General features: G+C 56.7%; 1 protein-coding gene across 7 annotated transcripts in view; it reads left to right on the top strand.

Annotated features, from left to right (window-relative positions):
• Positions 1-15: 15 nt before the first annotated feature.
• Positions 16-26,639, top strand: part of FHL1 (four and a half LIM domains 1) — a 34,692-nt gene continuing 8,068 nt past the window's right edge. For 2 of the 7 annotated variants that reach the window (XM_026082682.1, XM_026082683.1), the window contains exon 1: positions 20,934-21,008. In XM_026082682.1, coding sequence (XP_025938467.1) covers positions 20,987-21,008 — 22 coding nt within the window. In that variant the 5' untranslated portion in view covers positions 20,934-20,986. Of the gene's footprint in view, positions 114-20,599; positions 20,802-20,933; positions 21,009-21,278; positions 21,298-22,699; positions 22,719-23,914; positions 24,088-26,639 lie in introns of those variants that run through there. The other 5 variants (XM_026082689.1, XM_026082685.1, XM_026082681.1 and 2 more) reach the window with 5 other exon arrangements.

Consider the following 26,639-nt stretch of genomic DNA (forward strand, 5'->3'; position numbering starts at 1 on the left):
CCGCACGCCCGGGCCGCCGCCGCCGCCGCCCCGTCCCGTCCCGTCCCGTCCCGTCCCGTCCCGTCCAGGCAGCCGCCGCCTCGCAGCAGCTCCCGGGCTCTCCGCAGCCGCCAGTAAGCACCTGCCCCCGGAGCACCGGCCTCGCCGAGCGGGGCGGCCAGGCCGGGGGGGTCTCGGCTCTGCCCCGCCGGGGGGGTCTCGCTGGGAAGCGCTTGCGGCGGGAGCGGGGAACCGCTGCGCGCGTAGCATGCACCGCTGCTAAAACGCTTTCTGGCAAGCAGCTGCTTCGTGAAGGAAGTTAACGCTGAGTGAACCTCGGAAACTGCCCCTGTTTTGGGGGGGGGGGGGTTTGAGTGTGGGGTTTCTCTGATCTGGATTCTCGCCTCTGATTTCCTTTGCATCCTCCTTTCTCTGATAGCGGCGGTCCCTCCTGGGAAGGCGGTAGGTTTGGAGCTAACGGCGGCGACCGGGGTGCGCATTCCTCTTTCCCCGTTGTTTCCCGGTCGAGTGGGTGTTTGGGGAGGGTTTGCAGCAGGACGGAGCCGTGCGTGAGCTGTCAGCACCGTGCTTTTCTCGGCAGGTGATCCAGTGCGCCGGTTTGAAGTTTTTAGTGACAGATAGGGAGGAAGTAGCTAAACCAGCGGCTGTTTTGTGGGCTCCTCAGGTGATGTGAGGCTCTGGGAAAGCAGGGACCGATACCCGCTAAAGCGCAGGAGCAGGCGGTTAGGAACAGAATGGGGGAATATAGAAACGCAGCTTTTAGCCGGTGCTTATTGCGCCTTCCTCTTCCTTTCCGTAGGGAGTTCAGAGAGCTGAAAAGTTTCTGATGAGCCGCGTCTGCCCSTGTCCCCGTGTGAATGCAGATGCCTTTATCTTTGTACAAACACTGCACCCTTGTATCTACGTCTGCGGAGTCACCTGCATGAGTGAAACTATCCACCCGTGTGTTTGCAATGGGTGTCTCTGTCGTTAATCTTTTCTTTAGCAAATTTTCAAAAGATAAGTTAATGCATGTGACTCTGGTTCAGTCCATGTTACRTAAGCAGGAGCTAGTTTGTGGTTCAGAAAGGGACGGGGCTGCTTTTTAAATCATTGAACTCCATCAATTTTTTTTTCCTTTTATGTGCTACCAATTAGTTTTTTTTTTAACTTTGTTTTGGGAAGTTTTTAAAGGGGAAGGAAAAAAAAAAGCTTTAGAAAGGAAACTGATTAAATTCTTAAGCCATGATGTAAAAAGTGAATAGCTGATCATGCAGCCAAATATGGCTTTAAAATTGTAACTTTCTTTTTTAATGATAAAAGCACCCACATACTTCATTTCATAGACAACACCCTCTCCCCCCCGCCCCCGAGTACAGCATTCCTGAATACAAACCAGTCCCTAATTTCTCCCTAAAGAGCTCAGTAAATAAAAATCCATTCTTGACTAATAACTGCTAGGAAAATGTGAGTTGTGATGTTAGCTTTGAAACACCTAAGTGCAAAAACAAGAGCTCAGAGTAACAAAAATTTAACTGCTCAGGTCTTGGACTTTAGCTCTTAGGAACCAGTTCTGGACTGGGATTTTACCGTTGGTTTCTGAGTTGCACTGCTCTTTTGGCCAGGGGAGACCTGTAGGACTGGGCTCTTGAAGTGCTCCTACCAGGAGGTGTTATTCCCCGCTGGGCATGATGGCCTGTCTCTGCATATGCTGGTATGATTCTCTGCCTGGATGTAAATATTGGCAGCTGCCCAAAAGCAGGCAATGTTTAGGGTACTCAAACTCTTGAAAATAAATGCTCTCCAGTGCATCTTGGCAGGCTTTATTTCGGAAGCAGCCTCTCCGTCAAGCTGTACCATGAATGGAAAACYCAGACATAGGGCATGAGCCAGCTGGTGGGAGCTCTGTCAGGTCCCTCCTCGCCACCAGGAGCAGGGGGACGATGCTTTAGATGCACTTTGTCTCTGGTCTCAGCCAGTATCCCCTGAATATTGCTCACAGGCCATGCCCAATGCACTAGGGTGTAACAATGGCTTTAAAAAACTGCCTTCCTTGTCTACAAGAAAAAAATCATTTCCTATGATTTTCCTATGACTTCATCTATGTGAAAACAGGGTTGTTCCATGTTATAGGATGTCCCTTTGCCCTTTCTGCACTGCATGCATGCTGATGGAAAGTACCATGGTACCGGTACCACAGCTGTGACTACCTTCCCTTCCTCCCTCTTGGAGACACCTACTCGTTATCCACAGCCTCGGACATGGCTGAAGCTTCGTGTGCTCCAGCGGAAATAATAATGATGTGAGCCAGGAATAACATTGTCCCCTCAGCAGTAACCTATGTGAATGATGTCCTTTTAAATGTGCAACTGCCCAGGCGATGCCCTGGGGGGATTTAGGTATCTAATTCCCTAAAGTACCTTGGAAAATTCCTCTGATCTTTGCTGATGAGATGAACTAGCCCAGCCTATGTTTAGCACTTTTGCTTTTCCTGGGACTGCTGAAACCTGAAGTCCCAGCACTGCTTTTATCGCTTGGACCTTTTAACACTACATTTAACTGTGGCCTAGACCTCTGCCTCTGTCAGTCCGAAAGCGGCATTAAGTGCACGGCGCTACTAGCAGCAAGTGAGCCTCACAACCAGCAACGCGCAAAGCTYGCTCGGGCTTCGGGCGCTCTCCTCGCTCGGAGCGGCTCCCCGGAGAGCAGCGGCCGCCCAGCTGGTGCCGGGTTCCCCCGGGGCCGGGCTGAGATGGGGGCATCGCCGGGAGGCGCGTGGACGGCTAGCGTCACCTTGCCCCCTGCGTGCAGGAGTGCAGAGGTAGCCGAGTGGAGCTTTTGGGTGCGATTCTGTAACTTTAGCTCTGGAATGGCTTTTTGCTTGGAAAGAAAGTAATGGAAATTATGATAAACCTTCCCAGACCTGACCTGTGACTTTATAATAAAAAGTACAGTGCAAACTTTACAGTCAAAACACTTTAGCTCTTTTATTCATTTCTCTCTTATAGAAGATGCAGACAGGGGGAATAACAAAGCAGAAATATCTGAGATCAGTCATTTCATGTCTGATTTTGGCAGCGGGAGTGTGGGAGGAAGAAAGAGACCTCATGTTTCATTTAGATACCCTGATTTGGAGAGGAATTTTAACCAGATGGCTCTCGAGACACCAGGACTCTGAAGGATTAAATGTTATCTAGATGAAATGCATGTTTCCACTTCTGCAGCACGGTTTTGGAAGGGCTGTGCCGTACAGTCTGCCTTCAGTCCCTTCCTCCCCAGGCACAACCCTGCCTGCAGCCGCTTGGCAGAGCCCGTGAGCAAAGGCACCGGCGCTCGGAGACGGGGCGCAGCCCAGCGCCCGTGGGCTCCCCGGCGTCCGTCGGGGGGCTTCTGCGGACAGGCGGCGCGAGCCATCTCCGGGCATATCGCTCCCGGCTGGCCGCTGCGGGGACGAAGCGGGGCTGAGAGCGCAAGGCCGGTCTGGGGCCAGCGTCTCTCCCGCTTCACCTACGGCCTGTGTCCGAAGGGAGGCTGCGGGCCGGGCAAAACCGCTGCGGAACCTTGAGCTCCGCACCAACATGTAAATTGATAAATAATGTCGCTTAAAGAAGGGTTATTGAGTCACTCGGTGCGTGGAAATTTTCCTGCTGTGTCTAAAGCGGGTGCTGCTGGGCCTGGGTGCTGGCAAAACAGGCAGGGCGCGAAGCGGGGAGGGATGCTGGGGAAACGCAGCCCTGTCCGTGCTGTGCATCCTCGGCCCTGGAGGGTGCAGGCGCCGTGCGTACGCACGTTCACCTTCCCCAGGCCGGTAGCCAGAAATCKCGTTCCTACCAAAGATGGATTCATTTTGCTGCTTTAAGTATTTCCCACAAAGGTGTTACTCTGCTCTGAGCTGTTACGTAGGAAGATTAAAAAAAAAGTCCTTCTCCGAGGGGCAGCATTCACTGGGGGTCTCTGCAGCTTGTGCYGAAGCAGGGTTTGGCCCTCGATGCTTTCAGAGTGGTTCAGGTGTGTGTGGTGCCAAGGATGCTGCCAGAGCAAATTCCCGCTGTCAGAGCAAGACAGAGCGGTGTCAGCTGGGAGATGGGTGGATGCTCCCGKGTTCCTCCAGCTCGTTGATCTCCCTCTGAGCAAATGGCTCTTTCCCTCGCGGCAAGGAGGGTGCTCAGCCCATGGCAGGGCAGGGTTAAAATGGCATTTAGGACTTTGGTAGGAGTTATTCAAAAGCAGGGTGAAGATGGCACTATAACCATCTTGGAAGGGGACAGGGAGAGTCCTGAGGAAGCGCTCTTTAAAAAAGATCAAATGACAGAGTGTCCTGGAAAAGACTGGATGGTCGTGTCAGGGCTCCTGACAGTGAGGGAGCTGCAGCCCAGGGTGGAAGTGATGGTATTTTGCTGTGCGCCTGCCTGGAAACTTTAGTGCAAAGTTACAATTTTGGTTTGGMTGGTATTAAAGAATTGCATTATTTTTACAAGTAGGAAATTCAAAACCTCTTCACTCCAGAGTGCTTGGGGAGAGCTGTGTTTTTAGAAGATTCACTCATTTCACAGATGTGCCTTGTTCTTTGTTGCTCCCTGAGGTGACCCCAGTGACGGATGAAATTTGGGATTTCCCTCTCCTGTTTGGTGGAAAAGAGCTGGATGAGGAAAGCTCTGCTTCCTCTTGCCCAGCAGAGCTGGTAGCTTGGCACATGAATAGGCAATGAACACCAGATAAAACCGGGGGGGATTAAAAGTGGTGGGATATGGTTGCATTTGTGATCTGTTGGAGTCAAATGCAGAACACAAGTTGTCACCCAGAGCTCAAATGAAGAACAGGAGAAGATTGTTCCTGTTGGAAGTGCACAGCACTGCAGCGCTTTTCAGCTTCCTTGTTTGCCATATTTTTCCCACTCCTGGAAGGAGAAAACAAAATCAGAGTGAAAAATAGAGACTAAAATCAGAGGTTGCTTGACAGGTATATTTTGACGTTTAATGATTTGGAATCAAATTGTTTCAAAGCTGGTTTAATTCTTGCCAAACTGCAGAGCTACAGTGAAATGAGTCTGTTCTGACTTCTGTTTTTTGATGTAGACAGGGAAGAAGAACAAGGGAAATAGATTAAAAAAAAAAAAATGCTTACCCTCCTGAGAAACCCTCCTACTTCTCTTCAAGACATCAGAGCCTCTCATGCCTTGTGATACCTTGGGATACGGGAGCTTCAGCTRAAATGATGGCTGGCTCTGGTGGTGTCTGTCCCCTGCAATGATGCGTTTCAGAGGCCACTCTTAACATGGGCGATTGCCCGTGCTGGATGTGCTGAGCGATTCCTGGTGGGAGGCACGTTTGGTGCACAGATCTGTGATYAACCTGTTTTGTTTTTGACTTGCAAGCTGGCTTTAATGACAAAAGTGGCTGTGCTGGTATGCGAGCGTTCTTGTGTTACGCCAGTGTCTAAGCTGCAGAGGACTTTAGCACTTCTGGGAGAGCAAGAGCTGCTCTCCGCTGTTTTGTTTGGCCAGAGACAGCAAAAAACCTCTCAGCTMTCCGAAATTGTCTTCTGAACCAGTGTGCTGGATGTGCCTTGCTTCCCTTGGTAAGAAAAATAGTGGTCAGCATGCAAAACCAGCGGCTGGTCCTGCCCACAGTGGTTGCCTGTTGGCTTTCAGGCAGGGAATTGGCTCCAAGCCCTTCCCCAATGCCCTCATTTGGGAATGTTCAGTTTTCAAGTGCTTCCAGGGGTCTTTGGCCAAAAATCCCCCCCCAAGGGTGACTGAAACCCACCCAACCTATAGCTTCCTCATTGCTGATATGGAGTTAGGGTGGGGTGGGAAAAAACCCTGAACTTTCTTTTAAAGAAATGCCCCAAGTTGTGGGAACTATTCAGACTTGGCAGGCTACTTGCAAGCCATTTGCTCTTTGTTTAACTTGGGACTGGCTGCCCCTGGCAGTTGTTACCATCAGCTGCCTTTCTTATCTGCTCTTTGCTATAATAAACACTGGGGCAAAGGCTTGGAATTAGTCACTTCTGGGGCCCTGCCTGTCCTTCCAGCTTCTGTCTTACCGTCTCATTTTTGGAGACTCTAGCCTCTTCCGCTTTGTTCTGAGTCTTGCTACTTTGTTCCACCTCTTACTCCACTGAAAAAGCAGAAAGATTTTTAAAATGTCCCRTAGGTGTGTAATGCCCAGGACTGCCTCCATCCCAGAAGACGTGCCGTCCCGGGACAGCTGTGTACACTCATACTGCTACTGCAGACTGCAGACAGCTTTATAGTATGACTTACCTAATCCAGGGGACAGGCTGGATGAGTTGTTCTGGCTGGCGTCTGTTTGGATGCACAGCCTGCAGAGGAAGCGTTAGGATCCTGAAAGCATCCTGGGAGCCTGGCACCGCATCCCGCTCTTCTGTACGGCATTCACTGCAGAGCAGTCGGTGGTTCAGGGGACCAAAAATGGAGACAGCACTTCCAGGAGGACAGGGCTCCTTGGTCCTAATTCAGTCCTGATGCAGAAAACAGAGCAATTCCTACTGATCTGCTGCCACTTCAAAGTCCTTGCTGATCTCCAAGCACTGTCCTGACCTGGTCCTGCTGCTGCCGGTACCGTAAGAGAGGCAGTAATGAGCAGTGGAGGGTGCAAGAATCTCTCTCTCTCTGGTCTCATTTTGCTGTAAAAATACACAGAGCTATTTATTTCACTCAACACTTGCAAACACTGTTTTCTCTCTACCCCTGCTCTGCTGACTGGAAGCCAGACACGCTTCCCCTTTCGACCAGCCTGCCAGGTAAACGCCACTTGATGTATAACATACTTCAGTGCTGTTTCTGGAAATGGCATGGGCAGCAGGATYGGAGCGGGACCAGAACGCAGCCCACGTTTACTCTGCAGAGGTGCGAAGGCATCCAGCAGGGATGGAAGTCTTTAGTTTTCTGCTGACTTGCTCGGTTCGATGCACGAGCATGTCGTCCACCCCTCACTGATATCTCCCCTTCTCTTTTATCCTGTTAGCGCCGTAAGGTCACAAAAAATCTTAAATGTGAAAACTTTGRTTCTGGCCCTGCCTTTGTGGCAGGGTGGGCTTCCCCCAGCGGGGCTGCAGGTGCTCTGCAGAGGGGACCTGGTCGCGCTGAATGAACGGGAGATGTTCTCCAGCCCCGCTGTGCTCTGCGAGGTTGTGTCCATTTAAAACCCAATGACCTGGCAGCTGGAACCAGCTCTCCAGCCTGCCTAGCTGGATAGTGGGGCTTAGTCGCTTTGCTCAAATGGCTGCTCATGCCTTCCCTGGCCCACTGCGGGTGGGGGATGCAACCGGCCCACTCCCATCAGAGGACTGGACTGGGGTCTCAGCCAAAGCTACATTTCTGCAGGACTTCTGAAAATTTCAGTTTGCTGGATTGAGCTGGTCAGGACAGAGTTTTTCTTTCTTGCAAAAACACTTTCAGTGAAAACAACAACCCCCCAACCCCCTTTTTTAAATCTAAGGGGGGATTTGGGTAAGTTCTGTGCTAAATCTTGGCTAGGTCTAGGTGTGACAGGCTAAATGGACACTGCTGATTTCTTTCAAACGCTCTGTGTTGGAGGTCAGAGCAGGCAAATACCCTGGGCTTAGTCCTGTTCCTTGGCTTCTCAGTGCCCTTTGTGCTGATGCATGTGATGATGAACGGGAGGAAATTCATGTGCAAGAGCATAAACAGGGAACGAGTCCTATAACTGGCTGGTGTCCTCATAGTTCTTACTTGTGACACGAAGCTGTTGAGATCTGGTGTCAGCAGATGTGCTAGTGACAGATCCCTTGGATACCTGTTTTGGAAAAGATTTTGCAATCTCTGGGAGGAAAGGATTGCAAACAGCGTCTCCCCGGTTATTTTGCTGTGCCAAGGGGGTTGATACCTATGTGGTATCTGGGACGGCAGAAGGCCGCTGTGCAGAAGCATCTGCGGCGTGTGTGAGCTAATGCCGTGCCGCACACCTGCTGCTCACACCTCGCACATCTGCTTTTTTTGGAAGCTTCATGTCGCCCAGGTCAGGCCTGAACTCGGCTTTCCCTCTGACCTCCAGCGCTAACACATCCCATCTCCACGGCAATGGCTGTAAACACCGTCCTACGCCCGCTCGGACCCCCGGCTGGGCTGGTCCTGCGAAGTGGTGAAACTCTGTGTGCTCCGCCGGACGCTGAAACAAACAACCAATAAATCTGTTATAAACCAATGAGTCATTTGTTTTGGTTACCAGGGAGATCGCCAAGAGCAAATCCAACCTGAAATAGCCATGAGCTCATCCTCCGAGCAGCGCTGGGGGCCCGAGCTGGAGCAGCCGGCGGGAAAGGCAGCCAGCGCCAGTAACGCCGCCGCTCCGCTCGGATGATCTCTGAGCTGCTTCGCCAGAGAGCTTCTGCCTTGCGAGCTGGATTCATGCAGGGGGGGATGTCGCGAGGCCGCTTGCYGAAATCGGGCTCCTGCGGTTCCCGGAAAGGGTGCCGATGTCCCAGGTGGGACTGTGGGCTCCTGGCTCYGCTTGCTGGGATAGTGACGGGGCTCGCTGCAGCAGACAGAGAAGGCCTCCTCCTCCTCCTCCATCCTGCCCGCCTTTGATGCTTCTCCCCATGCAAGGGAAATCTGGATACCCGGTGTGTAGCTAAGGGCAAGCTTTAAACAGCTGAGGTTGGAGTGGCGTATCTGCTGCTTCCGGCCCCGAGGAAGGTCCCTCGGAGCGCCGTCTCCCGCAGCGCTGCTGTGGGAGCCCTGCACATCGGCACGCTGCGTGCTCCAGCCCGCGGGCGAGCCGGACGGGGCGATCCCGCTCGCCGGGGCTGCTGCGGCTGGAGTGGTCCTCACCGCTCCACCCGCCTGGCCTCGGGGCAAGCGCTGCTCAGCTTGAACACCCCCGGCGCTGGCAGCTTCGCCATGGTGCCTGCAAGCCCTTGGTGGCTCCAGGGATAAACCCATGGGCGATGCTAGGTGGCAGGAGCATGAGCACCGCCAGGAGCGAGGAAGCCCCGTGTCCTGCGCCGGTGGCCAGGAGACCGTCGCCTTCCTCGCTCTGTGCTGGCCAAGCACCTGCAGGTCAGAGCGGCTCTCGCAGGGCTCCTGGCCTCGCTGCTCGCCGAGGCAGGACGGCTGGGTCTGGCCTCTTCCACGTGCACCTACTTCCAGGTTTTGGAAGAAAGGCGGTTTTTCTTGGCGAAGGCCTGCCTGATGGCAGGGGCTGTGCATCTGGCCCTCCGCACCGGCCGCGGCGGGCAGAGGTGGGGCAGCGTGCTCTGCTGCTCCCTGCGCTCCGTTTTGGCTCCCCGTTGCTGAGGGATCAAATAAATGAAAAGGAAAAGACATTAGCGTATCGCCTGGCAACGGTCTCRGTGAGGCAGAGCACAAGCCGCTTAGCCAGGGCCTGCTGATGGATTTCACTGAGGCTTTTAAAACGTAGTTAGCAGTGATTGAAAACAGACAACAGTTACCATCAGCACAAGCACAGGCAAAAGCTGAACCCCTGAAGTGTAATCCATGAACCCATACACATGATAAAAAAATGCAGTTTTTTTTTTTTTTTTTGGATTAACAGCATGGCTTATCCAGATGCGTTCTGCAGCGAGGGGACAAAGGCTGCATCTGTAAAAAGCCACGTTGGTCTCAACAGGGGTATTTTTGTGTGTTGGAAGTCTTCTATTATAATTTTGCAAGYACTAAGTGCTCATCTCGGTGTTCTTGCAAGTCCCTCCAGGCCCGGGGGTGGACTTCTTCCAGCTCCTCCTCCCTGGAGCTGTGTGGAAAATGCTCTGGGGATGCAGCTGAGCCCCTGCGCATCACGGGCAGCTCCGCGTCGCGGCTGCCGGAGCATTCGGTCATCCGCTCCGGGGAAGGGCTTCACGAAGCCCCGCGGCGGGGAGCTGGGCAGCATTTGAAAGCAGACAAGTTTAACGTGAGGAGCTATAACTGAGTGAGATTTGGGTAAAAGGAACATGATTCCAGCTGTGCGCATCTGCCTTTTCCATCCGGTCCAGCACTGGTAGCGCTCTCGAAGGTGCGTCGGGGGCACCCAAACGGCTGGGTTTGAGCCTGCACGATTCTGCTGCGTGGCAGAGCCTTGCGCCCTGGCCACCCGCGTTCCCTGCGCTGCCTGTAACCGAGCTGGCCCGGAGCTAGCGAGTTGCTCCGGAGCATTTTATCGCTTGCTCTCAGCAGCTTTTTGGAGAGAAGGCACGGCGCGGCTGATACGCGCGCGCGTGTGTACTATGTGCGTGCAGCGGCTAATGTCCCTTCCCGTCGCCTCCGCGCGGCGCAGAGCGGCAGGGCGTCAGCGGTCGGAGGGGCACGGGCGTCCCRGCAGGTCTGCAACGCCTCCCTCGGCCTTGTCCCCCCCCCCAGCGCGCCCCCGCCCCGCCGTGGCACCTCCGCRGTATCAAGGCTCGCTTGCTTTTTTGGCTCTCTCCGGGCAACTAAAAATACCGCTGTACTTTTCAGATCGTGGACTCGGGCAGGATGGAGTCTAACCTTGCTTAGCGCTGGCAGGAAGCAGGCGGCGCTTGCTACCAGCTTTGCTCCGAGCACAGCTGAGAAGAGAATTTGGCCCAGCAGGTGTTACTTTAGCAAAGGCACAGTAAAGAGTCTGACGTGATACCTTGCTACGGCTGGAAAAATCCTCGACGGTTTGCAAACCTCACCCTTTCCCCCTGGTTCTGCACCGTTCCAGGGGGAGCCTGGTGCTTGGGTTTCCTCGTGCACGAGCTGGGTTTAAAAGAAAGCCGCTGTTTCACATCTGCTTTAGGTTTTTGCCGGTTTTCTCTGGGGCTTGCCTGCAATTAGCGCTGCTTTTTGTCACGTGGGGCCGATGCCCTAATAGTTTGATTCRGACGTCAGTTTGACAGCTAGCAGCAATCGTATGGAGCGGGACTGTTTCTCTTTGCAGACTGTGTTACTCGTTGTCCCTGAATTTATTGTCTCACCCCCACTTGAAAAAGAARACAAAACCATCGCTGGGCCCAGATCCAGCCACACAGCAGAAGAYGGCTTAATCAAACGCATAAGTATCGTACTGTCTCCACTTGGTTTATTTTTATGTTTAAAATGAGCACACATTTAAAAGGGCCTTACTTTTTTTATTCCGAGGTTTGTGTTTAATAAATGCAGCAGCCCGTAGACTTTGCCCGTTGCTCCAAGAGCGAGGGCTGGAAGAAGTGCTGCGCGTGTGCTGCGCTCCTGGGAGGTCCTCGGCGGGAGAGCGGAGGGACCTTCTCTGGTCGCCGACGTCCCCGGCCTGGCCCTGTGGCGGTGCGGGATGAACGGAGATGCTGCTCCAGCTCTTCCGCCGCTCCGTGTGCAGAGAGCCCTGAGCCCTGGCTCACGGGTTTCAAGTGACGCGTGCCCCAAGCAAAGGCGGAGGAGAAGACCCGTGTGACGGGAGCCCTCTCCAGAGCCGGCAGAAAGCAGGCTGGCTCCTCCGCAGCGCGTGGTGCGGAAGGACCGGCAGAAATCTCCATGGCTCCCCCCGCACCGGAGGGGCTGCAGAGTTACCCAAACCAGCATCCTCCCCCGCGTTCCCCCCGGCCAGCCAAGAGCCGGCTGGGCCTTGCTGGAGCGTGTCCCTCGCCCGTGGCCTCTGGGCGRGCAGGAGGGAGCCTGCAGCTCCCCCAGCGCAGCCCGGGGCTCCGGGCCGTGCTCTCCTCTGCGTCGGGGCTTTTAGCCTTAGATCRTGGAGACGCAGGGGCCTCTTCGTTAGAGAAGGCGTTCCACGTTTGCTTTTTGGCTTTGTGTTCTCATTAAAAAAAAAAAAAAAGAAAAAAATCTGTGCAGGTATGTAAATGAGTCCCAGAGAGGGGAGAGCACACGCACAGCTGGCCGGGAAGGCTCCGAAAAGCCGGAGTCTCAGCTGCTGGGGTGTGACGTAATTGGCGTGTTCTGGGATCCGCATCAGGCTGCAGCACGGTCCTGGGAGGCAAATTACATGCAGCAGCGTAAATAACGTCATTTCCGCCACCGCTTTCCTCACCAAGTATTAGTCCACTGCTCTTAACATTTCTGAAGGTGCCAAAGTGACCGAAACTTTGCCAGGTTACCCCAAAACTAGTGTGGGAGGGTGCTGGGGGGAGGAGAATCCCCCCCTTTCCCCGTCCCGCAGAAGAGCCTCCATCCTGCGGATGAGGACGTCCGGCTGGGATGGATGGTGCAAGCCGGGGCTGGCTTCAGAGCGCGGGCTCGCAGCCGGTCCGGGTTGGGTCTCCCGGGTTTTGGCTGAAATTGAACCCTAATCCTGATGAAAAGCCTAAAGACTGGTTTTTTTTGAATCAGCATTTTCTAATCAGCCCCCCGAGAATGTTTTTCGGCGTAGTCCTTGCCCAGCGCTGAGGCGACGTGATTTCCAGGGAGACCCCAGATCGTTATCGCTCTGTGAAGAAACGAGATTTATGCTCCCGTATCGCACAGGCACTTTGCAAATATCATCCCCGACTCCCAAGAAACGGCTCACACGTTTTAAGGCYGCTCTTAGAAACCGGACTGACGACGTTCCCCCTCGGCGGGCATTGCCGTGCGGCTCGGGGGAGGAACGCGCGGGGAGCGCAGGGGGGGACTCGGGGGAGCCCTCACCGCCCCGGGACGCGCGCGTCCTTGCTGCAGCGCTCCTGCTGGGAGAAGGAGCGAGAGGAAGGGAAAGCACGAGCACGGGGGCCAGCGCGGAAGCGAGAGCCTGCGCCGGGGTCAGAGCACGGAGCGGCTTTTGGCGTGAGCTAGCGTGACGCGGGGGCTGAGCGCGCCCCGGCCTCGCGCGGCGGCGGGGAGAAGCCTGCTGCTCCGGGCGTAYGCGTGCAGGGGGGCTGCGGATGTGTTGCACGTGCGCAATTCCTTGTATCCTTTAATAAGGATAAAGAGATGGAGGTGGGTGAGCGCAGGCTTAAACCGGCCTCGAAGGGAAGAGCCGTCGGGGCGGGAGAGACGGGCTCTTGGGAGGGGAAGCGGCGAGGAGCTGGGCCACCAGACCTCTCCGAGATCCCTGCCCAGCCTTGCCGCTCGCTGTCGGTCGGGCGTCCGTCCGGCTTCGTYGGCGGTGGGAGTGATTTACAGCGGGATTTGGGGATCGCGCCCCTCCTCCGTGCCCGCGCAGGGCTTCTGACAGCTGTCACACTCCTTGGCACGCGGCCGTGAGGGAAACCAAATCGGGTTGTTTTTAAAGGCGGTTCTTCTTTCGTGGTAAATGAGCTGGGAGATGCGCTTCCTTCCAGGGCGTTTGGCTCTCAAGCCGCGAGGACCGGCCGATCGCCGCTCCTCGCAGGGGAGGTGACCTCCGAGGAGGACTTCACGCTTGCGCGTGGAGCCTCGGCGGCTGCTGAGCCGGGAGCCCTCGCTCCCYGGGGCCGGCCAGCGCGCTCGGAGCAGGGCTGGCTGCAGCGGGAGCAGGCAAGGGGGGGCACGGCTGGCGAAATACTCATTCGCCAGGGCCCCCGGCTCTTCCGAAAGCCTGGCTGACTTGCCCGGTTTTGCTTGTGTCCTCAGGCTTTTGGAGGTCGGTTTGGGAAAGAGCAGCCAGGGCAAGCTCAGCCTGGCCGGGAGCTTGCGCGAGGGGTCTCCTGGTCCGGCAAGGGCTCCGGCTTGCCGCGGGAGCAGGGAGGCAAAGAAAGAGCCTCGCTGAGCCGCCGACGTGCGGCTGTTAGCTGGACGGGGCTTTAACGAGCGGCTCGACGGGCTGGTTCGCAGCGTATTGATGCGAGCGCGGGGTGAAGTCAGCTCCGGTYGCAAGCTAAGCCCTGGCAAAGGGGAGAGTTAAACAGCACCCGGTTCAGCGGAGGAAGGGTGTGATAACCCAGGCCTAGAAGTCCACACCACCGCCCCGCCTTACGAGTAAGCGGGTGTCCTGTGGGCCGCGTTGCGCCCCTTGGGTGGGTGTCCTCTCCCCAAACTGTCCTGAAGCACGTCCCCGGCACGTCCAGCAGGTGCCCGTGCGATGTGACACCAAGAAAGYGGCTGTGAATTTGAAGCCGCTCCAAGGTGAAGGGTTTCCACTTCTCCTGCCCGCGCTGAGGTTGGTGCGGAGCTCGGTCCTGCGGTGGACCGTGCCTGAGGGACAGGAGAGGCGTTTGTGCAGGTCACTGCTGTGTCTCTGTTAAGCCATGTAGTTATTGCTACTCCAGCCAGGTAACGAAAGACTTACTTAATTAGTGCAGGGGGTGGGCACGGCTGCCTAATTTGCTTGTGATAAGCGTGAAGGTGGGACCGTGTAGGGAGAAGTATTTCAGCCCGCAGTAAAGAGCCGGTAAGGAATAAGAAAGGCACCGTTACAGATAAGCAGCCTGCAGGTCTTATATTTAATGGAGCAACAGTAATTGCTATTTACGCTGTCTGGACAGCAGTCACTCTGCTGGGAACGGAGAGTCGCTCTCGCTTTGCTAAGGCGTGCTCCCAGCGCGAGGAGGCCCAGCCTGGCTGGGCCTTCGCTATTCGTATCAGGCTGCGAGGAAGCGGACCCTCCGCCATTTAAAAACATATTTATCTGAAGCTGGAAATAAAACCAACCCCTTCCAAAGCAGAAGTTTCTGAGAATAACTTTTCTGACTAATCCAACCTCGTGGGCCTCACCAGAGGGGACTTTGCAGCTTTGTTTTTCCCTGTAAAGAATGCCCAGCATATGTCCTGACAATTAGTCAGAGTGCCCAAAAATACCCCGTCAGGCCTGCAAGCTGATCTCCCTTGGCTCTCGGAGCCGAGACGGACCTGGGGTTATGCACTGTGGGGCTTTGGAAGGGTTATTTTTAAGATGGCCAAGTAACAAGTGAGATTTGGTCCTTCCAGCCACCAGTGCTGTCTAACAACTGAAAACATAGTTAGCCAAATGCTAATCTGGCTCAAGGCGAGCATCCCGTGCCCAGGGCAACGGGCTGGTGCTCTGCTCAGCACGTACGCCAGGACCGGCTCCCGCCGGCTCTAAATCAGTGCTCAGGGCACGGCCTTGGGGCCCGCGCCAGGTTCGGGCAGTGCTTTGATGGTGTGCTGGATGCCAGAGAGTCTTCCCAGCCAGCGTGTCGACACTTGGAAGGGCACGTCCTTCCCGCTGAAGCTGTGGCTGGTCTTCACCCGTAGCCAGGCAGCATGCTTCCTCCTGGCCCCTTTCCGAGAGGCATCTGCTCCACCCATCCCTGACCACCTGAGCTGAAGTTTTCTGTCCTCAGCGTCCCCCGTGTGCTGAATTTCTGGAGGGTGCTTTACCAGAACGACAGCTGCCCAAAACAGCCCCTTCTTCTTCTTTTTCTTTTTCTTTGGTGCGGCATGCTATTCTGCGGGGGCATAGGAAGGGGGTCTGGAGGGCTGCCTGCCCAGCAGCTTGCCGGGAACGTGCTGTTTTTCTAGAAACCCCCAAGGTGCAAGTGTTCCCTGTCTTTGGAGAAAGAGTGCAGGCACGGCCTGCCGCGGTCGCCTTGCAAGCCCTTCTTGCAGCCGGGTCCGGTGGACGCACGGTGAACAAGCACGGGAGGATGGCAGGGCTACTGGAGAGCCACGTGGAGGGTGGTGGAGGGCCATGTGCTGCAGCTGATGTCTGGGTAGCTGCTAATTTCTGAATCGTCGTGGGTAATTTCCAGGGAAGGTGAATGACCSAGCTTTCAAGCGATGATACAAACTAATAACCGCGCTTCCTTCCGTGCTCTTCACTTTGAGCTCTTTGACTGCGCTGGGGGCAGAGCATGGCTCAGCAGCTGCTGCGCCCATGAAAAGCAATTGAGAGCAATTAACAGTGCAGGGAGCGTAATGGAAGTTGTGAAATACTATTTCAGTGACGGCTCACTAATAACTTGGTGAAGCCCTAGCGTGAGCATCTGTTGCATGGGGATGGTAGGATTATATTGCTGTGGATGTCCATCAGGCCCTGTTTCTCCTAGATGAGATTGCCATGCTGTCTGGCTAGGATCGGGGCCAGGGGACTTAGGCTGCTTTTCTCAGTTCTGAAGTCAGGGCTAGGCCGTGGGGGGAAAGCCGTGACTCAAAAGCCTTCGCCCCACGTTTGACTCCCCCCGGTCTTTCCTCCTGTTATTTCACTGCAGCTAAACCCTGAATGAAGAGACCTGCAGCCGGCAGGTCTTGCCCTCCCCAGGCAGCCGGAACGGAGCTCTGCTCTGCTAAGCCAGAGCTGTGGGGTAACTGAGTGGTGGTGAGAGCCCGTGTGCAGCTCGTGTGGCCTCAGGGAGGGTCCTCCGAGGACCACAGCGGTGCTGGAGGCAGTGATGTTGCTAACTGGGTCTGGAGGCATCACATCCCCCCATCGTGTTGGCRTGCTGTTGAAGGCGTAGTGCTGCTTTGTTGGAGGTCTGGAGCCAAAGCGCGGGGCGTTGGGCTGAGCGGAAACCCCAGAGCTCTCCCAGGAGCGTTGGATGCAGGAGCCTGGCCAGCGGGGTGAGATAGCAGCACCGCTGGGGCCCTGAGCTGCTAAACCAGAGACCTTCCCACCGCTCCTGTGTGATCGCACGGACAGCCTGCTTCCCCTGCGCCTGCTCCTTCATCCTCCTCGGCAAATGCTCCCTGGGTTATTCCTGCACCCTCAGCTGCTTTGCTCAAGCTGGGCAGCGTCGCTGGGCAGTGCAGGGGGCATCTGCGCCCAATGCAGCCTCGAGGCTGCCAGGAAGGAGCAGGCAGATGCTGTGTTTGAGGTTTTTAAGCCCAGTTAGGGGCTTGGTGATGGTATAAGGCATCTGAATCGGAGCCATCTTAGAGGTACAGCTGTGTCTTTCTGCCAGGAYAGGCAAAGGCAGTCTTTGCCACCTCTCCCCTCCCTTAAAGTTGGCTGATGTCCCGGAGCATTCAGACCTGCAGTTTCCACCTTGCAAGGGGTTGCAGGGCGCCTGCGGGGCCTCCCAGGCYGGCTGGCTGCGCACTCGCAGCTCCTCTCTGCAGTCTGCAGGCAGGGCCAAGGCAGAGCCGGAAAGAGAAACAAGGCCCAGGTTTAACTTTGTGCATTTAAGAMAAATGCATTTGTCTTCCTAAGAGATTTTTTTTAAAAATGTGCAGGCTTTTGGGAGTGACTCTCTTTTTAAGCTTGTACTASATGTCTCAACCTAACTGTACAGACCACAGCAGGCACCCAGTGGCCTTGCTGCTGGGAGACTTTGCATCTTCTCTGCAATATAACAAGGAGCCACCGGGAAAAGGGATGGRAGGAACTGGTCTTTGCTGGTGCGGCTGAATCAAAGCCACCCTGTGTAGCACCTAATCCTGCTACAACTTCTCAGTCCCCTAAGGAGCTTTTATACTCTGGGACTGCTGCCAGGGGTCTGTGCTGGTGCCCCCACTGCCCTGAGGCTTCTCCAAGCTCAAAATAGCCCGGACAGGAGCTGAACAAAACCTTGGGTCTACAAAGCAGCTCTCGAYGAATTCACAAGCGCTTCCCCCACCCCAAACCTTGGTATCGCTTGGCTTTCAGCAGCCTGCCAGAGCTCTGCCATGTCAGCAACAGGTGATGGCAACGGGGGCCAGTCGGGAGCGCGTGTGGAAAGGATCCGCGGAGCAGATGGCAGCCGGGAAATAAATTTGGAGCTGCCTTGGGAATAGTCCTGGAAGTAGTCCAGCTTGTGGACGAAGACAGATGGGAAAAATCCCTGTTTCTCTCTCTTTCCAGTTTTGCTGTTTTTCAGACCCCTTTATTTCCAGCTGCAGCTGCATCTCTGGGCCRTTCTTTCCTGCATGCTCCTACACCCTCTTCCTTATTTTTTTCCTCTCTTCTTATCCCCCCTTCTTTTCTCCTTTTGTTTCTACTCACTCACATCATCTGCATCTGTGGAGGGCTACCGGACCTGGGTCTGTCTTACAAGCTTGCTCCCAGCTCCTCTGCCCCGTGCTCCCAGCCGAGCCGAAGAGCTTCGCCTGGCACCGCGTGGGCTGGGGTTCAGCTGGGCTGAGCAGGCAGGAGGCTGGGGGGGCACAGGGGTGTCYGAGCCCCTCGGGGAGGTGGTCCAGGTTTGAGCCTCGGGGGGGGTTTCGGTGTTACCCTAGGGACAAACTGTCTGGGTCTGAACTGCACCGGCTCTGCGTTGCTTGAACGGGCTGCGGTGGGTCGGCCGGAGAGCTCTCTGCTGCGGGACGATATACGCAGGCTGCATGCGACTGTAAGAGGGGATTTAAAATACACAAATGAACCCCTCAAAGCCTGAATCTGCTGTGCTGTTACGTGTAAAAAAGGAAGGTTTTGTGCRAATGCTAGATGGGAGCAAACGCAGCTGTGGACACAAATGCCCGCACTGCCTGACTCGGCCCCTCCGATGGTCCCGTGCTGCTCCCGCGCCTCCACAGCGCCAGCCTGGAGCGGAGCGAGTCCGAAGCCCGTCTGCRAGAGAGACGGGTCGTGGAGCGAGCTGGGGCTCTCGTTTTAGCGGGAGCCTTTCGGCGCCGGTTTACTGGGCTTTGCTGAGCGGTGCATGGGGGCCGGGGGGTAACGCATGACCCCAAGAGGAGGACAGACGCTCCCCTCCTCCTCGCATTTACTGCTGCCCGCTGCTTTCTTTGATGATGGTGACTAATAGTTCATCAATGCCTGGGTTAGAGGGGCTCTATTTAGGACTTTCTGCCCGTTGAGTGACAGCAGGATGTGCGAGCAAGCCGAGCCGCCCAGACCTTTTCTGGCAGGATTGTTAGGGCAAGAAAATACTCTGGAAACCACAATATGAATCATTTGTCTATCCGAGTGCATGACACTATGCCTTAGCCATGCTGCTGTGCGCTCGGACCCGTACGGTGGGGTCGGCGCGCCCGGCCCTGCTCCCTTACGTGCTGAAAACCTACAGGAAAGCCGAGGTTTAATGTTAAAAACATGCAGGCGCCAGCCCGCGTGCCCCGCTGGCGTGTTCGTAGTGCTCGTCCCTCTGCCCGGCCCCGGGGGAGCGCGGTGGCGAGGCTGGATGCCGAACGCCGCGCGGTGCCAGCACACAGGCAYGTGCCGTCCCCGGGGAGCACGCGGCCCAGCCGGCGAGGAAGGCTGCAGCCGGGGCTGGCGCTGCCGCTTTCCGGGCACGCTCCCTTCCCCGGAGGCTTCGGCTCCCTGCCGGGTCGCACGGGGCAGCGATGCCCCCCGGGCACGCGTGCCTCGTGCCGCCGCTGCGGCCGCGTTTGATCACGCGCAGAGGCAGCCGGGGGACAAAAAGGGGCCTGGGGAGGAGGCGGGAGCTGCGCAAGGTCGTGCGGCCAAAGCAAGCGGCCAAGACGCGGAGCGCAGCCCTGTGCCCTCGGCGAGGCTGGGCCCCAGCCCGCGCCGCCTGGGATGCCCGTGCCGCCTTTCGGGACRGGAAGCGAAGGTTTCCGCTTCTAACCAAAATAACGGGGTATTCCAGGGAAGGAGGAAACGGCTCCCGAGCAGGAACGTGCCGGCGCTGTGCACAGCGAAGCAGAAAGGAATGAGAATGGTTAATGGTGCACACGCTGYGCGCACTGCCAAAAATGAACTCATGTCTGTAAACATTGCCCTGTGCACAGTGAGATTAGCACAGGAAAATACCAGTTGTTAGGGTTCCTGTTACCATCCGAAGTATGCAAACAATTTGCCTGAGTTTATACACGAGCTGGGGCAGAGCAGCGTCGGGTTTTTCCTCGCCAAAGTATTTCAGCGTACTGGTATTTTAGCGCGTTTCCCAGTCGCGACGTGCTGCGCAGGTAGAGCCGTGCTGCGCCGTTCGGGGACTGCACGCTGTCGACGGTGGCCTTTTCCAGGCCACGGCGGAAACTCGGAGGTGTCGGGATGCCAGCGAAGCTGTGGACATTGCGTGCGTGCTGCCGGGGGCCCTAACACGGCCGCCGAGGCCCGGGGGGTCACCGAGCCCGGCGCCGGGGCTGGGGGCTGCCTGTGCCCCGCCGCGCGCACATGTGGCCAAGGAGCTCTCAGCGACTCCGCAGCGCGAAGGGAAGATGCTCCCGGTGCCGGGCCGTAGCGGGGCCGTGCGGGCTGGATGTGCCGATTGCTGCCCGGAGGCCAGACACCACTGTGATGGGCTGCGGGGGCAGGAATGATAAACACGGGCTCTTCCGAGCGGCTGTCAGGGCGGTTAACTGCCTTTCCCACGGCCGCAGAGTGAGTCAGTGTCGAGGCGGGATTAGCAGCTGGGTGTCCCTGGCCCCCGGCCCTGTGCGCGGGCCGCCGCCACCGCCGATTACATAACGCGGGGCGCGAGCCGGCGCTGCAGCTCGCCGCCTCCGCCCGCGGCAGCCCGAACCGCCGTGCAGGAGCGAGCCCCGCTCCAGACCTCGCTCCGCTGCTGCAGCGATGCGGGGGCAAAGCGGTCGGCCGGGTTCAGGCTGTGCCCGAGAGCAGGGGCCTCCCGGGGGGCTTGCAGAGCCCTGAGCAGGGGACGGGGCAGGCGGCAGCGCTCTCAGCAAGGCGACGAGCCCAGCTGTATTCTTAGACATCAGAGAAGCCCCATAATCATGAAACCAGGCTTTCCAAGAGCTGCTGCTGGGGGGCTTGCTCGCTTTGGGTTGCTCCTCAGGGTGGAAACCAGAGGGGGACCAGCTGTGTTGGTTTTACTGGCAAGACAGCTTCAGCGTGAAGTAGCTCCCATGAACGATCCTCTCCGGGCTCTCACCCGGGTCCCCAGGGGCGCAAGCCGCAGCCTTTCCGTGCCCCACGGCCGGGAGCCGGCTCCTCGGGCCTCCTTCCTCCAGCAACGGCGGCGCAGAAGCAACGTCGGGTTTGTAACTCAGCTCGCGACGGCTGCGAGACACAATCTAGCTCCAAAGCCAAGGCCAAATTGTACTAGCAGGGGGTCAAGTTCCTGAGGCGCGCTCTGCCTTTGGGACTAATTTGGGTGCTGAGTAGCCAGGCAGGTATTTACATGTTGCCCCCAGAGGTCTCTGGATCCTATTCTTCTCCCTCGGATCACCTAAAATGGTAAGAATTTTCAAGGGGGATTAAGGTTGTGATCTCTGGGGAGGGGAGTGGACATCTGGTAGGAGTCCCGTCCGTATTAATAGCCTCCCTTTAAATGTATGTTATCAAACGAGGCGCTTCCTTATCGGCCAAGACACCGTGACCCGCGTTGCCCAAGGGGCTGCTTGTGATCGGGGCTGTTACCGATGGCTTTCCACAGGCACACAGGTGACGGGGAAACGCAGGCGCACCGCCTGCCGAACGGGCGGGAAGGGTTTGCTGCACTGTCCTGCGCTGGAGAAATACCTCCTTAAATGCTGTCCTATGCCTCTGCAGTCTGCAGCTGTAGCTAATGATGGCAAATGGGCTTAATAACCAGGGCGCGGGAGGGGTGCTGGGAGCGTGGCGGCAGCAGCAGCAGCAGCAGCAGCAGTAGTAGTAGTAGTAGTAGTAGTAGTAGTAGTAGTGAGGGGTGCAGGTGGTGCTGGCTGCATGCGGTTGTGCAATGTGCTGGGCGGTAAGTGCTTTTGCACCCGCTGCTGCGGGAATCCTGGGGCTCGGCTGCTCTTTGAGGAAGGTTAGGTGAAAGTGGGGGATGGCGCTTCTCTGGGCAGCGAGTTTGTTGTGGCCGTGAGCAGGGGGAGCCCGCAGCGGAGGGGAACGTGTGTGTAAACCCGGGTGGCTTGCTCTGCTCTGCCCTGCTCTGCAGGGGGGCTGGTGGTTACTTCCTCTTCTTTGTGCTTGTCCTGTGGATCAAACAGGCTGACCCTCACCAGTAGTAAGAAAATGTAATTTTTCCTTCCTGTTAACACTGACAGGAATCCTGAAAGTGTTTTGCACGTCCCCCTTGGCATGCAGATATGTTGTGTTTCCCCACCTATGACTAATCTTGTCAGCCCTCCAGTTACAGACCCATTGAAAGCTCTTCAGGGTTGAAAAAAACCCTTATCTGGCTCCTAGAAGCTAACCATGCTCGTGCGTCTCTTAAGGTCCAGCATCCATTCACAGCCCTAGATTACACTGCCTGGTTGCACTGCCCTTGCAAACCTCAATGAGACGTAGTGTGTGGGGCGGACGTGTCCTGGGCGCTGAGTTTGGGGCTGAGCGGCCGCATGCGTGGAGCGAGGGCAACGTGGCGCTCGCGAGATGCGGATGGCCACGCAGAGCCTCTCCGAAGCGGGGAGGAAAGCCGCGGCGTGCCGTTAAACTCGCGCTCAGCCCCCCTGGGCGAAGGGCGGGTGTGAGGCTTCTCACGTTGCACATAATTGCTCAGGATTTACTTGTGTGGCACAGATACTCGTTGTGCCGTATAACATATAAAATCTGATTTCCTGTGGCATTTTTAAGCCTTTCAAAGGTGTCTAACAAGAGGGATCCATTTGATTTAGATGCAAGACATGTATTTGTTGACCTCGGCCCACCAGACTGACCGCCGCTGTTGCATCGTTCCGTTATCCTCCCGGCCGTGCCTGCCTTCCTCAGCCTGGGTGTTCGCTGCGACAAGGACCAAACTTTGTTGTGCTTTTGAGTGGTTCTAGCCCAAGTACTGCAGCGATAATCACAGTTAACGCACCCCCAGGCGCGCACGGTGCGGATAGCCACCGTGCAGCGGGATGCTTCCCGCTGGCTGGGCGGCTGGGGCACCRCGCTGGGACGCAGCGGAGCTGGGCTGGGCTTCCTGCCTTGCCGGCCGCGGGCAGCCCGAACCAGGGGCAGGGTTTGGCCTCTCCGCATCTGATGTCGCGCTGTAATGCAAAACGCAAAAGTGTCTCCCAGGCGGATGCTGCGGTTGGAGCGCTGCCACCGACAGGTTACAGTGCGCGTGCGCCTGCTGCCAAAGCCAGCCGGGACCCCCCCCCCCTCTGCCGGGGTGGCCGCAGCAGGGTCCCGCTGGGACCAGCTCCCTGCAGCGGAGGAAGCCCCGCGTTTGGCTCTCGGGTGCGCCCCGGCGTGAGAGAGGCATCGCGGTAGTGAGAGGGGGCAGATCCACGCGTAGCCRGGAGCACCGTTCGGGAGCCTCGGAGGCAGCCACGGGGCCCACCTGTGCCTGGGGTCACCCTGAACAGGGTATTTTTTTGCTGTTGGTTTGGGTCCTTCTTGAAAGGTTTGGACTCTGTTGCCCAAGTCCTGCGCAGCGCTCGGAGCCGCTCTCGGCCGCAGTGCCGTGCGCGCTGGAGCCCTGGCAGCCTCAGCCGGGCTCCGCACCGAGCGCTCAAGCGAGCCCTGCGGGAAGTCTTTGCAGGACTGGAGCGGTGTGTTTTTAATAGCGCGTCCCTCCTTCCCCGGAGAAGCGTGAAGATTTAATAGTGATTGGGATGTGCTCAGACGTGGTGGCAATAGGACCACAGGGAACGATTTGGCAGCCGCCTGAGGAACTTGGAGCTGTTTTTGTTCTAAATAAAGAAGCTTCCATTTTATCCACAGAATAATTTTTGGATTATAGAGTATGCGACTCGCACGTGCTCCAGCCTGGCAATGGCAGAGCACAGCTCTTCACCCTTTACTGCCAGCCCTCCCGGCAAAAATGACCTGCCAGGGATTTCTTTCTTCCCCTTGGCTTTGCAAATGTTTGTTGTCCAGGGTGGCGTGCCAGTGACCTGGAGGTGCGCTCCTGCGTGTCGCATCACACTCCTGATTAATGGGACCCTTCTTTTAAGGCTATTTCCTGGTATTTATAGCAAACCACGCGGCACTGCACGGAGAAATGCTGAAGATAAAACTCAGGTGATGCAGCAGCTGGTGCCAGGTCTGGAGCCGAAACAGGCAGGTGTAGGCAGTGCCCGGTGTTCCTGGGGCTGGGCGTACTCAGCCGGTGGAGGGAAATCAAACTCGTGTAGAGTCAAAAAGCAACCGCTCCCTTCTTTCCACATTGCCGTGGAATATGCAGCCYGGGTATCCAGCACACCGGCAGAGGGTCAGCACCTTTAGTCTCATCTGCTTTCCTAAATGGCAGAAGAGTCCGTAAGGTTTAAGCGCGGTTTCCCTGGTTGCTTTTACAGACCACACTTTGCGTTCGTCCATGGTGGTTTATCGCATTTAAACATATTCCCCGGAGACATTAACACAYATCCTGTGGCAAGTGCTTCGCTTATCAGTCACGCTTCAGCTCCSTTTGCCGAGTGCCTCGGTTCCGTTTGCTCTGCAAACCACGGCGATGCTGCCTCGCTTGACGCAGCACGACCGAACCGGGACGGACCAGGGCGAGGGCCGCGGGAGCCAGGAGCCGCAGCCGGGACCCCGAGGCAGGGCGCTCGGTGGGGCAGCCTAGAGATCAGTGTGCRGAGAGGAGGGCGAGCGCGTGCTCGGGGTACGTGCTCTCTGGGATTACGGTTATGGCAGCGCATCGCTAAGCATGTGTTAATGCCATCGCTTTTGTGGGGCGGCACCGCTTGGGTCTCGCGACTGCGCTGTTTCCGAGCCCAAAGCCGTGCCGTGCGTAGCCCTGAGCCTGGCCACCAGCCTGCGGAGCCCTGCGGCCGCGCCGCGGCGTGGTGCCAGCGTGCCGTGGGGCGCCGGGAGGCCTGCGGGGTCCCTACTTTGGAGATCCCTGTCTGAAGGATGAAAGCTGTGGTTGTGCAGGACTGAGGGGCTGCTTTGGAAAAGCAGCAGATGCTCTTTTGGGACAAGTGGCTAGCTGGCACCTCTACGGTCAGGTAAATGTTAGAGTTGAATTCCAGCCGGTCTTTGTGCCAAATAGCCTGATACGTGAGAAGGCCACCGGTCTGGCCAGCTGCCCTCTAGCTGTAGCCAAATTCATCAGGGAGCTACATTTAGACAGCACCCGTCAGGGCTCGTGGGAGGGGGACACCTCGCTTAAAGCGGTGTCAGCTTCTGGAGCAGCTTTGGAAAACTGGTAGTGCTGCTGTTGGGGGAGTCTGAACTCCTGGAAGAGGAACGAAAAGAGGACTTACAGCTCTTGCTGGATTTCTCTTGAGCTYTTATTTTTATCGAGGGCCCTCCAGGCTGTTAAGGAAAGGCACGCRCTGCATTTAACCCCCATCCCCAGCAGCCTGCGCGCTCTCTTCCTGCCTACTTCCTATGTCGCCGGAGGGGAGCCCAGGCCAGAGGATGGTCCGAGTCAGTCGATGCTTTTGTTTCCGCTTCCTAAATCACGTTCTGTGGTCCCACCGGGCTGAAAGCAGGCTTGGAGGTGCGTGTTGGGATAGACGTGATTCTCCTGGTGTTAAACAGGAGACGCCTAGCTAGGCGTTCAGCTCAGGGGRCAGCGTGGTCTGGTGCACGGCTGCAGCCAAAGAAACCTTGTTCAAATAACTTCCAAGCCCAAACACATGCACGTTTTAAAYGCCCTGCTGTGAAACGAAGCATAAAGGTGCGGCACTTACAGCTTCATTGGCTAGTTTGGGTGCTTACCCTGAGCACCGCGTCTTGCATTGCTGCAGCGCGGCTGCGGCACCGGTGTGAATCCACGCTGTGTGCTCAACAGCTGCCGCACGGGGAGCTGCACAGCGTGCACCCAAACGAAGGCCCCCAGGAAGGGTGGTTATGACAAGCTGAGAGGAGGAGTTGAGGTTTTTCCATGCATCTACTGTGTCTTTAGCTTTCATAATTTATGGGCCTATTTTCTGGACAGCAAAGACAGGCCAAGGTTAATGTATCTGGAAGCTAAGCAGTGGGGGTACAGTGCAGCTGTAGGAGGAATAGGTTACTAAGGAGGTAAACATCTCTAAAACTGTGATCTGATGCCATCCAGGCTCTAGCAGATGTATTTATTTTTTTACGGAGCACAACCAGTACAYGCTGTCTCTACCTTCTGCCAGGGGACACTGGATTCCTTCAGGGAGCAGCAGTAGGAAGCCGAATGTTTCTTCTCCGGGCTGCAGTGCTCTTCAGTCTCGTGGGCATTTGCTCCCCTCTGGGGAAGTGGTCTGGTGGTCGCCACTGGAGCCCGACCTTGCTCTGGGCAGCCTGCCGTGGTCCGATGGGGTTTTGGGGCTCCTGTGCGCTGGCCCTTAACTGGGCTTCTTCAGCGTGAGGGTTACTGGGGATGGCCCAGCTGGTGCGGGCTCTGGGCACGGCACGGGTGAACGGAGAGCTTGAGCAGACGGCACGTTCCACCGCGTGGAGGGCTGGGTTCGCTCTTGCACCAAGAGTGGGCAGTGTTTGCATCCCCCTTGCAGATAGGGGGGTGGAGGGGCCTTTCTGAGGCCTAGATCAGGGAAGGGATGATACCGCTGAGGGCAGAAAGCTCCTGTAAGAGCTGAAAGCAAATTCTTGTCCCCCGGCTGCCCCCRGCCATGTATGAGAGAGGCTTATTGGTCCATGAGCTGGCTCAAGGTGGGCAGATGCTAGCATGTCTGCAGACACAGCCCGGCTCCTGTGGGCTCCAGGCCCGGTGCTGTCTGCAGGTCTCCAAAGCTGCAGCGATGAACGTCTGCCTCGGGTTAGGGCAYGGAGCGTTACACGGGATCACAGGGGTGTGTTCCTCCCTGGGCCATATGTTCACAATTACATGTTCTGGTTTAAGGCAACGCTGAACCTGAGATCAGGAATGTTTCAGTACCGCTTGCCCTGGACTCCGCGCAATTGCATTTCTTCCAACTAAAACCCACTTGCTTGACAAAGCTCCGCGGAGCTGGCGGTGGCTCACATAGTTTCCATGTTTCCCAGCTGTTTGTTTATTTGTTTTGTTTACTTGAACCGGTACAAGCGCAACCCTTGGCAGAGCTGTCAGCAGGACATGGCCGTCCCCTGACCTCGGCAAGGCTGCGCTTCCCGAACTCGCTCCCCGCAGAGCGCAATTCCTGCCAGCTGGGCCTCCGGCGCGGCTTTACAGGCTCCAGGGAAGGCAAAGGGTGTGAACTGTGTCCCCACCGCTGCTGCTGCCCCCCTGCGCAGCGC

The sequence above is a fragment of the Apteryx rowi genome, unplaced genomic scaffold (assembly GCF_003343035.1).
Source record: "Apteryx rowi isolate R43461 unplaced genomic scaffold, aptRow1 scaffold_59, whole genome shotgun sequence".
NCBI classification, from domain to species: domain Eukaryota; kingdom Metazoa; phylum Chordata; class Aves; order Apterygiformes; family Apterygidae; genus Apteryx; species Apteryx rowi.